Below are 13,055 nucleotides of genomic sequence, written 5' to 3' on the forward strand. Positions count from 1 at the left end.
GTATATACTGTCGGGGTCGTAACGACAAATAACCTTCCTTCACCAGTCATTCCAAATTAAAGTATGAGCTGAGCATCTGGTACCGGGTAAGAATGACTCAGACAAGGTGCTGATTCAATCTCAATTGAATGCCCGTGCATCTACTCATGTCTGCAACGGTCACAACAACTGACTTTATTCTAAAATACACAATACTAAAAGGGAATGCAATAGGCGGGGTTTCAGCAGCATACGTCCAGTGCTCAATCTCCTCCTGATTCGCTGGACGTCTTCTGGTGGATTCCTCCTCTTCTTTACTTCTCTAAGTTTCAATTTCCAAAGAAATGAATCTTAACCCTTCGGTCACTAAACTGAAACGAAACTGAACACTGGCGGCCATCTTTAAATACAATTACATTTGCATTAGCAGCAATTAGGAAAAACTTATTGTTTCACAGTATAAGAGTATAAAAATACAAAAGTATATAAGAAAATATATTTTCACCTTGACAATACTGTACATTCACTGTGCGTCCCCTAATATCAGGCCTAGTAGTGGGAGCTGCCGCCATCTTGTCCATCAGCCATCTGCGTAATTGTCCTGACGGTTGGAGGCAGCGGAGCGTTGTTCCCCTGACAATCCGGTGACAGCGGTGGGATCTGCATGATCTCCCTAGCATCATTCCTGGCAAACAGCCTGTGCTGCCACATATATAAAAGTTCGAAGAAAATACACAGACGCTTAACATCACTTAACATTTTTTTTATATATTTTCAAGTACATAATGTGATATAATGAATGGAGTCATTCACAATTACAAGACACAAGCCGTCCTCGTACGTCTAGGTGGGTGACACAACTGAAGAACTGCACCAATACTGCGGCCTGGCTGCCTGGGACCAGTAGTTACGGACAACCCTCCTCCCCCAGGAGCAACAGCCGCACAGCCGAGCTTTCTGCTGAACTACATTTCCCGTCGTCCCCGGGGTGACGTCACTCTCACGTGACCGGAGCCGTGCAATCACTTTCTCTGTTACAGCGCTCGCTGCGTTGCGTTTGTAAGACGCTCCGGAGCAGGGTCCGGAGAAGGCGAGGGCCCTGCAGAGCACAGAGGGGCCCCTGGCCGTCGGTAAGAGCTGGGATACGGGTAGCAGGACGGAGGCGGCAACAGTGGGTGAGATATAACGGAACTGTGCGGGACTGGCGGAGCGGGTTCAGGGACAGGAAGTGACGTCAGTAGGTGCCGGTGCTTCTGACCTAGGGCTGATGTATGGACAAGGAAGAGGGCTCCTCTGTCTCCCGTGGACCTCTCCTCTATCTCCTGGCCTCTGGGGCTATCTCTTGGCCCTTGGGGCCCTCTCCTCCATCTCCTGGCCTACGGGGCCCTCTCCTCTGTCTCCTGTGGCCCTCTCCTCTATCTCCTGGGCCGTGGGGCCCTCTCCTCTATCTCCTGGGCTCTGGGGCTATCTCTTGGCCCTTGGGGCCCTCTCCTGGCCCTTGGGGCCCTCTCCTCCATCCCCTGGGGCCCTCTCCTCTATCTCCTGGCCTACGGGGCCCTCTCCTCTATCTCCTGGGCCGTGGGGCCCTCTCCTCTATCTCCTGTCCTCTGGGGCTATCTCTTGGCCCCTGGGGCCCTCTCCTCCATCCCCTGGGGCCTTCTCCTCTATCTCCTGGCCCCCGGGGCCCTCTCCTCCGTCTCCTGTGGCCCTCTCCTCTATCTCCTGGCCCCCGGGGCCCTCTCCTCTATCTCTTGGTCCCCGGAGCCCTCTCCTCCGTCTCCTGGGGCCCTCTCCTCTATCTCCTGGCCCCTGGGGCCCTCCTGTAGTTTCCCCCAGTGATGTAGATATTATGTCTCTGTGACTGATCCAGACAATGGCTGATAGCAGCAGGCAGTTTACACCCTGGCCGGGGCCATAGTTGCTGTATTGCAGGAGCGGCGTTGTGATGGTTGCTATCGATAACACAATTTGGCTGTTGGTGCACAAGCCAGAACCAGTGGTCACGGTGTAAAGGGCAGTGCTGAGTGTGGGGCGCCTTGCTGTATAAGTGCCGGGTGCAGGAGCCGAACGAGCTGATTCACATGTACAAACCCCACAGCCCAAACCAGCCAGCGGTGTCCTGACCTGAGCGCCGCAGCCTCCCAGGCACACTGATGCCATGTGTTGGGGTTACAAGATCCATGACCTCCTCTGACGTCACAGTTCATACTTGGACCGTGACTATCGGTTGTGTGAAAACGGCCTTTAAAGGGGTTTTCTGGCCTTAGGCTGCAAGTCTGCTGTCACGCTATGTCTGCACGCTGTGGGGATTTCCTGGGATCAGTGGTCATGTGACCGTAAGTACTCGATTTGCATATTTCTGACCACATTCCGACTAGCTTATCCGGCCTCACTCAATACTCTTGCATTGAGAAAGGCTGTTCCCCTCTAGTCGGCATGTATGCAAGTCACATATTTGTGGTCATGCTCCCTCCTCACATAGACTAACTGCAAATTTGTAGTTGAAGACCAGACAACCCCTTTAACCCCATTGCAACCTATGACGTATAGGTACATCATAGATCGCTTCCCTCTTTTTCATGCTGAACCCGCATCTTTTCTGCCACACGATGGCTAATTTGATCTGCTGTCATGTGTCCCTAACAGCCACAGGTGGAATCATGATCCACCCGTGGCTGTTGACTAGAGTTGAGCGAATTTCTTCAGGTCCCCGCTTATTCGGGAAGCTATAGCGCTTACAGAATAAGCTGCAGAGAGACCCCAGATACGTGGAGCACCGGCTGATCAGCGCTGCAGCTGCATGTGTCGCGGCTGTGTCACTGTCACAGCACATGTATGGAGAGCCCAACAAACAGCCTCTCCATGCATGTGCTGTGACTGTCACACAGCCGCGACACATGGAGCTGATCAGCCGGTGCTCCACGCATCTGTGATCCCTCTTGAGCTTATTCTGTAAGCGCTATAGCTTCCCAAATAAGCGGGGACCCGAAGAAATTCTCTCAACTCTACTGTTGACATGTTACATGCCACTGTCAATCTCTGATACTGGCATTTAACATGGATACGCCGCTCATCAGCACCCATCACATGATCTTGAGGTACTGATGGGTTGGCATGACAACCAGGGGTCTACAGGAGAATGCCTATTTGCAATGAGTGTCACAACATGGCCGGCGCTCCTTTCAGATGATCGATTCTGCTACACATGGAAGGTCTGAAGCCCTGCTATGCATAGCACAAGCAATCAGACGATCGCAGCTTCAAGTCTCCTAAGGAGACTATTGAAGAAAGTGAAAAGTGTAAAATATATATATTCAGAATTAATCCAATCAGTAAACTGTTTAACGAAAAAAAAAAAATCAAAACTCCAGAATTAATTTTTTTTTTTTTTGGGTCTGTGCAACATTACATTAAAATGAAATAATGGGTGATCACAAGATCGTATCTATTCCAAAATGGTATCAATAAAAACAACAGCTCGGCACACAAAAAATAAGCCCTCACCCAGCCCCAGATTTCGAAAAATGGAGACGCTACAGGTCTTGGAAAATGCCACTTTTTTTTTTTTTTTTGCAAACTTCTTTTTTTTTTTTCACTACTTAAATAAAAATTGACCTAGACATGTTTGGTATCTGCAAACTCATAAAGACAGGTCATTTTTAGCATTTAGTGAACATGGGGAAAAAAGAAAACAAAAATTGTGGAATTGCAAATTTTTTGCAATTTCACCACACCTGGATTTTTTTCTTGTTTTCCCACTACACTATGTACACTATATAGTAAAATCAATGATGTCGTTCAAAAGAACAACCCGTTCCTCAAAAACAAGCCCTCACATGGCCATATTGACTGAAAAATAAAAAAGTTATGGCTCCGGAAAGAAGGGGAGCGAAAAACAAAAATGAAAAATCCCAAGGCCGAGAAGGGGTTAAGCAGTATCCCCATCTCACAAGGATGTGCCATCATGATCGGTGGGGGACCAACTGCCCAAACCCCCACTAACTCTGATGATGAGGGGCTTTCGGTCTGTGCAGTCTGCAATGCTATTCAAGTCTATGGAGCCGAGTTGTGTGGGCAGGACATAGGGCATTACTGATGATGAAGCCCCTTTATTATTAGGGTTGTGGGGGTCCTATAGTATATCTGAAGGATATGTCATCACAGTAGGAAATAGATTAATATCTGTTGACCGAGTGGATTCCCCCTGCCTTCAATAAATACCCATATTTTATAAATAAAAGGGTTTTTTCAGAAACGTGCCCTGGTGGGTCATCTTTCAGGATAAGCTGTCCCCCTATGATAACCAGTACAAGGGGCCATAGGATGGACTTTATCCAGGCATATTGAAGGATTTTTGCAATACCCCTCCCCACTGTGCCCCGCATTGTGATTTTCTTGTTTTCTTTAGTTTTAAGTGCCAGGTATATAGATGATTGGACTGAACTGTAGAGGAAAGTTTCTTGTAAATATAAGACAGCCCTTAAAGGGTTATTCCCATTGTACAAATCCTCAGAAAATATGCTGAATTGCTGATCTGTGGGGTCCCTGGATGGCCAAGTTCAGCACTTGGCTATTTCCAACTCTTCCCTAGAGAATGAGTGAAGCAGAAGTGCTCTAGATCCTTTCAGACGTGGTTCTACAGAGCTCCAGTCTCAGGATCAGTGAGGCTCCCAACGGTTGGACCCCCCACTGATCATGAAATTATCCTTTATCTTCTGGAAAGTTGCTAACCTTCATATGTAGGAATAAGCCTTTCATGATGTATTGAAGCTTTCAGGATGGGTACGCTAATGTCACTGATCCATCCTGCTGACATTGGCCAATGTCTCATTACTGCTGCCCTAAGAGAAGTGTCTGACAGCTTCTGTTATATTTAGGAAACTTTTCTTTACAGTGGGTTCACAATCCATTCTTAGGTATATTAGGAAATGATGGATTATCTAAATGTGATTGTTTTCTCATTTTAGGGTATATATCAATATGGAACCAAGTCCTGGGAAACCAAAAGTCCCTGATTTTCTCTCTAACCTGGGAAAACCTACCCTACGAGGTGTTCGGAAATGCCCGCACTGTGGTACTTACAATGGGACCCGTGGCCTGAGCTGCAAGAACAAGAGCTGTGGCACCGTCTTCCGTTGTCGAAACAACAAGCCTCCTCCTCGAGATGCCGTGAAGCTTCTTACCGGATCTGATATGCAGATATTCTCAGTGAGGCAAAGGGACCGCGGTCCTGATCACAGATGCCTGGTGGTCCTGGGTATTTCTGAGACCACCATACAGACTGCAGAGGGGACAATCATTACCCAGATCAGCTCTGGGCGCTGTTTTGCTCCGTCTTGTCTCAAAGCTGCAGTTCGAGGGGTGGTAGAGAATCAGTGCCAGCACATTAAGCAGGCAGTTACCTGTCACACTGAAGCGGAGCCGCTGCCACTGAAAAGCTCGGTGCTGAATGCTATGCAGATGCCAACAGAAATTAAGCAGGATATCTGGGTGCTCGCTAGTGAGTGCATGGGGCCATTGGTTCAGAGGGTGAACAAATCTGTCCTGGTGGTGCGGTGCAAGCCGAGCCCACAGAACAGCCTTGGCTACATCCATGTGTACTTCACCCAAAAAACTGGCACGCAGAAAGGCGCCAACCACCTGTTTCATTGTTCCTGTGAAACCCAGAAAACGGCCAAAGCCACATCGTCAAAGGGTGAGAATGAGGAGAAGTGTGTGCACTTCTACACCTGCCTGGGGGCTTTTGCCAGTGATGATACCCTTACTGAGGAATTCACCGAGTATTTCTACATTATGTCTGAAGGTAAGGGACTAGTATAGAATGAAGGACATTGATGACGACTCGTTAGCAGTGGTGTCACTACATGTGTCGGCGGGCTTACGAGATGAGCCCACGCTATGAAATGACCATGCCAGCAGCAAGCTCTGATCCCATCCGTTTTACCTCTTGAACACCATTGTCACTTCTCACGGCTACCGGCGGCTCGCTGCGTAACATCACAGGGTGCCGATTGATTGTTATGGCAGCCTGGAGCCTTTAGAAGTTTGTGCGTCTGCCATGTTTGAACTCTACCTTAAGTATAATTGGGATTTTTTTTGTCGTGTTTTTTCTTTGGTGGATATGTTTGAACTCTCGTGAAGCCAGACTTTTATATTTTTTCACATTTCTTTAGTTTTTGTTAATTAGTCCTTTTAAGGGAACCAATATTCTGTTCAGTTGTCTGACAGACTGTAGTACTACAGTGTATTGGATATGCAACCAAGCTATCGCAGGTACAGGTTCCTTACTTAAAAGTGTAATAAATTCAATAACAATGTAAATTACCCCTTCCCCATTTTTAAACAAATGTAAACGACAAAATGTAAAAAAATAAAACAATTAAAAAGAATCGGTCACCGTTTTTTTGTCATTTAATCTGAGATCAGCATAATATAGAGACAGAGACCCTGATTCCAGCGATGTGTCACTCACTGGGCTGCTTGTTGAAGGTTCGATAAAATCACTGTTTTATCAGCAGGAGATATCACTAGAGGACTACAAAAACTGCTGCCATGTAGTCCTCAATATTCATGAGCTCTGAATAACCCTGTCCCCACCATGTCACTGTTTGGCATCTTTCTGCCTATGCATAGTGTACCCAGAAAGCTGCCAATCATTGATGTGGGAGGGGTTACAGAGAGCTCAGCATTGAGAGAACTGCAGGTAAAACGATGATTTTATCAAAATGACAGCAAGCAGCCCAGCAAGTGACACATCACTGGAATCAGGGTCTCTCCCCTACATTATACTGCTGTCAGATGAAGTAGCAAAAACCTGGTGACAGATTCCTCTCAACATATTTCATATTGCTGCTTGCATATTTGCCCAAACTAATGAAATACAAAAGTAAATATCAAAATGGAACAATAATTGAAACCCCAGATTTGTCTTTGTTTTTTAATCAAAACAATATATGCACCCCAAAATAAAATTGATAAATCTCTGTGCCCTTCCATAGTTAAGACAGAAAAATCTAAAAGTTGCACGTGTGGGAAAATGGCGATGAATTGAACCCAGTATGTCTCTGGGACCAGTCCCAGGCAGGTCTTCAGCGGCTTCTCCCTGCCCGCTCTCATTGTCACTGTCCTTGTGTGTGTAAGTAGAGACCTGTCAGCTCAGGCAGTGGGGTGGGGAGAAGCCGCCAGGGACCCCCATTAGACTTGTCATCCCACACACATGGTCCATGCATGGCTTTACAAAGTTTCCTCCGAAACACCAGAGCCTGTCGGGACTAAATGTATAAGCTTTGGTCTGATTCATGCTGCTCGTGGTTCGGGCCGTACGAGTCAGATTTATTTATTTTACTCATTTATATAGCACCATGAATTCCGCAGCCCTGAACAGATGTCACCATCGCTGTCCCCACTGGGGCTCACAATCTAAATTCCCTATCAGTATGTCTTTGGAGTGTGGGAGGAAACCAATGCAAACAGCGGAAGAACAAACAAGCTCCAGATGTTGTCCTTGGTGGGATTTTAACCCAGGACCTCATTGCTGCAAATCAACAGTGCTAACCAGTGAGCCCCACTTCACATTATCCCTTTAAAAAGGGGCCATCTTGAGACAAGTCATGTGAAGTGATATTTCTGTGCCATGCAGTGAAGGTATTTTTATTAGATATCTGTCAATGAATGATTTGATCACTGATGCCAGCAAGGAAGGGGCAGCGGAGATCAGTAAAGCGCAGTGGAATCTTATTCTGTATTTTCATTTGTGGCAGAAATACAGTACACCGCAAAAGTTTGGCCACACCTTCTCATTTAAAGATTTTTCTGTATTTTCAGGACTATGAAAATTGTACATTTACACTGAAGGCATCAAAACTATGAATTAACACATATGGAATTATATACTTAACAAAAAAGTGTGAAACAACTGAAATTATGTCTTATATTCTTGGTTCTTCAAAGTAGCCACCTTTTGCTTTGATGACTGCTTTGCACACTCTTGGCATTCTCTTGATGAGCTTCAAGAGGTAGTCACCGGGAATGGTTTTCACTTCACAGGTGTGCCCTGTCAGGTTTAATAAGTGGGATTTCTTGCCTTATAAATGGGGTGTGTTGAGCAGAAGTGTGGTGGATACACAGCTGATAGTCCTACTGAATAGACTGTTAGAATTTGTATTATGGCAAGAAAAAAGCAGCTAAGTAAAGAAAAATGAGTGGCCATCATTACTTTAAGAAATGAAGGTCAGTCAGTCCGAAAAATTGGGCAAACTTTGAAAGTGTCCCCAAGTGCAGTGGCAAAAACCATCAAGCGCTACAAAGAAACTGGCTCACATGAGGACCGCCCCAGGAAAGGAAGACCAAGAGTCACCTCTGCTTCTGAGGATAAATTTATCCAAGTCACCAGCCTCAGAAATCGCAGGTTAACAGCAGCTCAGATTAGAGACCAGGGCAATGCCACACAGAGTTCTAGCAGCAGACACATCTCTACAACAACTGTTAAGGGGAGACTTTGTGCAGCAGGCCTTCATGGTAAAATAGCTGCTAGGAAACCACTGCTAAGGACAGGCAACAAGCAGAAGAGACTTGTTTGGGCTAAAGAAGACAAGGAATGGACATTAGATCTGTGGAAATCTGTGCTTTGGTCTGATGAGTCCAAATTTGAGATCTTTGGTTCCAACCACCGTGTCTTTGTGCGACGCAGAAAAGGTGAACGGATGGACTCTACATGCCTGGTTCCCATCGTGAAGCATGGAGGAGGAGGTGTGATGATGTGGGGGTGCTTTGCTGGTGACACTGTTGGGGATTTATTCAAAATTGAAGGCATACTGAACCAGCATGGCTACCACAGCATCTTGCAGCGGCATGCTATTCCATCCGGTTTGCGTTTAGTTGGACCATCATTTGTTTTTCAACAGGACAATGACCTCAAACACACCTCCAGACCTGAACCCAATCGAGATGGTTTTGGGTGAGCTGGACCGCAGAGTGAAGGCAAAAGGGCCAACAAGTGCTAAGCATCTCTGGGAACTCCTTCAAGATTGTTGGAAGACCATTCCCGGTGACTACCTCTTGAAGCTCATCAAGAGAATGCCAAGAGTGTGCAAAGCAGTCATCAAAGCAAAGGGTGGATACTTTGAAGAACCTACAATATAAGACATATTTTCAGTTGTTTCACACTTTTTAAAGTTAAGTACATAATTCCACATGTGTTAATTCATAGTTTTGATGCCTTCAGTGTGAATGTACAATTGTCATAGTCATGAAAATACAGAAAAATCTTTAAATGAGAAGGTGTGTCCAAACTTTTGGTCTGTACTGTATGATTCACTTGAATGTTGCTGTGTTACTCAGTACTCGGCGCAGGAGCGTGGGGGCCCTGTCTGGTGGGGGCCACGGCCCTGTCTGGTGGGGGCCGCGGCCCTGTCTGGTGGCCAAGTTGAGGCCATGGCCCTGTCTGGTGGCCGAGTTGGGGCCATGGCCCTGTCTGGTGGCCGAGTTGGGGCCATGGCCCTGTCTGGTGGCCGAGTTGGGGCCATGGCCCTGTCTGGTGGCCGAGTTGGGGCCATGGCCCTGTCTGGTGGCCGAGTTGGGGCCATGGCCCTGTCTGGTGGCCGAGTTGGGGCCATGGCCCTGTCTGGTGGCCGAGTTGGGGCCATGGCCCTGTCTGGTGGCCGAGTTGGGGCCATGTCTCCAGATTACTTTACCACTAAGCAGTACACTAGGTTTTCTTAGTAGCTGCTCCCTCCAGTGTTTAAAAGTTGAAAATATCAACTGTTTAGATTATTTTTCACATTTTATACCATTGAAAAATAGTAATTTTTGTTTTAAATGAAAAAGATTAAGGCTGTGTGCACACGTTGCAGATTTTTCGCGTTTTCGCGTTTTTTTCGCTATAAAAACGCGAAAAAAATGCATACATTATGCATCCCATCATTTAGAATGCATTCCGCAATTTTTGTGCACATGATGTGTTTTTTTCCGCGAAAAAAAACGCATCGCGGTAAAAAAACGCAGCATGTTCATTAATGTTGCGGATTTTTTGCGGATTTCCCACTATACTATTACATTGGGAACCTCCGGAAAAATCCGCAAAAAAAAACGCACCAAAAACGCGAGAAAAACCCATGCGGATTTCTTGCAGAAAATGTCCCGTTTTGCTCAGGAAATTTCTGCAAGAAATCCTGAACGTGTGCGCACAGCCTAATACTTTGCATGTTTCAATGGTTGAAGACATTTTTTTTAAAATCACATTCCCTTTAAGCTACAGCTGCAGTCCGATGAAATAATTCATGTCGCATGTGACGTAACCCACCTCTATAAATTTTAGTTTTCACTATTGAGCTATCACTGTGAAGCCCAGGCCACATTAATTGTACTGCTCACTATTTCCTCCTTGTAAATCCTCAGGAATAAAAGAGATCACAGTGTTAGAGACGGACAATAAGATGGATACTGTAGAGACCGTGGTGCAGATACATGAAGAATACTCGCCAATGCTCAAACCCAAGAAACCAAGAAATGAGGAGTCTCCAGGTAAAGATACTACACACCTCAGAAGTCCTCTGTGTACAATGTGGGGCCATGTGCATAAGCGGATTCGTTCAGCTGCGCAAAAGAAAATGAGATGCAAATATTAAAGGCATAAATGAGAACAAGTGGTGAGTTATTGGTGGCTGACACCGGGGACCGCAGCATGTAGCCTTCACTCCAGCCACCCTTGTGCTCACTCTTAGCATCACTGCTATTGATTGTGTGTCGCAGGCGGCTTTTGTTTGGAAGTCGCTCACTTTTTTTTTCATATATACAGCTCTAATAAAAATAAATAAAAAAAAAACGCTGCCACACAAACAACGGAAGATACACTAAAGAAGGTGCGTCAGGGAAAATGGTGACTAAATAGATGTCATGTGCACATAGTGGCACATAAAGCTTTGGGCACCCCTGAGCAAAATTACTGTTATTGTGAACAGTTAAGCAAGTTGAAGATGAAATGATCTCTAAAAGGGATAAAAAATAGAGGTGACACATTTCCTTAGTTTTTTAGGTAATAAAAAAAAATTACAAAAAGGAAAAAAAATGGTCCCATGCAAAAGTTTGGGCACCCTGCATGTTTAGTATCTAGTGGCACCCTCTTTTTGCAAGTATCCCTGCTTGTAAACACTTTTTGTAGCCAGCCAAGAGTCTTTGAATTCTTGTTTCTAGGGATTTTCATCCATTCTTTCTTGGATAATTCTTCCAGATTCCTGGGTCGTCTTGCAGGCACTGTTATTTTGAGGTCTAGCCCAAAATTTTCTAATATGTTCAGATAAGGGGACAGTGAGGGCCATTGTAAAACCTTCAGTTTGGTTGGCGAGATGTTCTTTTCCTGAAAATCTGTGCCCTTTTTTCTCTTCGCCACGACAGCACCCACTGAGAGAGGGGATCCGCCCCTAGGAACAGGAAACCCTACGGAGAGATAAAAGGGGCGGTCCCCCTCGCTCCCACAGTTTGGTTTCCTGTTCCTACGGGAATCCACGGAGAGAAGAGGATACCCAGCCTGGATGCCGCTTGCGCAGTTTACCTTTGAGGACGGCAAGGGCTCCAGAGCTGGAAGCAGCGTCGGGGGTCCTGGCTCAGTTTCCCCCCTCTGCTGGCCGACGCCGTGAGGCCAGGACGGGCAGTTGCTGGCTCACGAGGTGCCATCCGGAATCGTCTGCGGGAGCAAGCGCTGTGGTACGGTCAGCGTCGCGCCGTCCTCGGCAGGCGCATAGACAGCGTGGAGCCCCAGTGTATTCCCCCGGAAGTACAGGTAAGCTTCCGGGGTTATGGAGGAGGAGGACGGCGCCTGCGCTGATACCGGTGGCAGCGCAGGCGCATAGAGTATGGCCGCGACCCGGAAGTGATTAGCACTTCCGGGTACAACCGGAAGAAGATGGCGGCCCCCATGTGAAAAGACGCCGGCAATATCGCTCCGGCGTCCACTATGGATTCTGCGCAGGACCCTGTGATGTCTTCTATTGAAGCCACCGCATCCACTCCACGCAGCCATGCCAGCACCAGCCGCTCTAAACAGAGCGGATCTTCTAGGAAGAGCAAGTCGGATCGAGCTATTCCTCAACCTGTGCCTCAGTCTCCTCCTCATCAGCTGGTACCTCCACAGACAGCTTCACTGGGGTGAGTGTATATCTACCCTATTAGGCTGATTATTGTTCCCTCTCCCTCTATACACCCTAGGCCAAAAGGACTGAAAAAACGAAACACAGGCAGTGTGCGTTATGTCTCCAGCCCCTTCCGGATAGTCACAAAAAGAGGCTTTGTAAACCGTGTATTGACTCTACCTTACGGGAAGAAGCCTCGGTTAAATCAGAAGACATTAGAGTCATGATCAGGGAGGAATTACGAGCCCTACGTGGTTCTGACAAAGAGCCGCGTACTAAAGGAAGAAAGGGGTATGTTTCCCCTATGTCTGACCAGTTGTCTGATAGAGAAAATGCAGACTCTGATATCTCCCGCGAATACGTTTCCTCAGATGAGGATCAAGATACATGCTTTCCCACCGATAGCATCGATAACCTGGTAAAATCCGTTTGCAACACCATGGGCATTGAAGATTCTAAGGTCCCTAGAACGCAGCAAGATATTATGTTCGCTGGTCTGTCAGAAAGGAAAAGGCCCTCCTTACCTGTAATAGCAGCGGTAAAAGATCTAATAAAAAAAGAGTGGGAAAGCCAGGGGCAAAGGGGTTTACCACCAACCTCAAAAAGGCGTTATCCCTTCAATGATGAAGAATTCTCATCATGGTCAAAAGCCCCGAAGGTGGATGCAGCAGTGGCATCCACATCCAAAAAATCCTCACTGCCTGTAGAGGATTCGGGCTCATTGCAAGACCCACTGGACCGTAAAACCGACTCTCTTTTAAAAAGAGCCTGGGAGTCATGTACGGGAGCCTTTAGGCCGGCAATATCCGCTACATGCACCGCTAGGTCCATTCTAGTCTGGCTGAATGACTTGGAGGAAGGACTAAAAAGCGGTCTCTCTAGAGACAAATTAATGTCCTCTACACCCCTGATCAGAGGGGCTACAGCCTTCCTGGCGGACTCATCTGCTGA

At 46.8% G+C, this 13,055-nt stretch overlaps 1 protein-coding gene across 4 annotated transcripts in view; it reads left to right on the top strand.

Annotated features, from left to right (window-relative positions):
* The first annotated feature begins 912 nt into the window (after positions 1 to 912).
* The window catches only part of C5H2orf42 (chromosome 5 C2orf42 homolog), a 41,068-nt gene continuing 28,925 nt past the window's right edge, over positions 913 to 13,055 (top strand). Inside the window, exons 1-3 of one of the 4 annotated variants that reach the window (XM_077263086.1) lie at positions 913 to 1,154; positions 4,947 to 5,782; positions 10,375 to 10,500. In XM_077263086.1, coding sequence (XP_077119201.1) covers positions 4,960 to 5,782; positions 10,375 to 10,500 — 949 coding nt within the window. In that variant the 5' untranslated portion in view covers positions 913 to 1,154; positions 4,947 to 4,959. Of the gene's footprint in view, positions 1,155 to 1,188; positions 1,249 to 1,274; positions 2,316 to 4,946; positions 5,783 to 10,374; positions 10,501 to 13,055 lie in introns of those variants that run through there. The other 3 variants (XM_077263085.1, XM_077263084.1, XM_077263087.1) reach the window with 3 other exon arrangements.

This window comes from Ranitomeya variabilis, chromosome 5, assembly GCF_051348905.1.
Source record: "Ranitomeya variabilis isolate aRanVar5 chromosome 5, aRanVar5.hap1, whole genome shotgun sequence".
In the NCBI taxonomy this organism is placed as follows: domain Eukaryota; kingdom Metazoa; phylum Chordata; class Amphibia; order Anura; family Dendrobatidae; genus Ranitomeya; species Ranitomeya variabilis.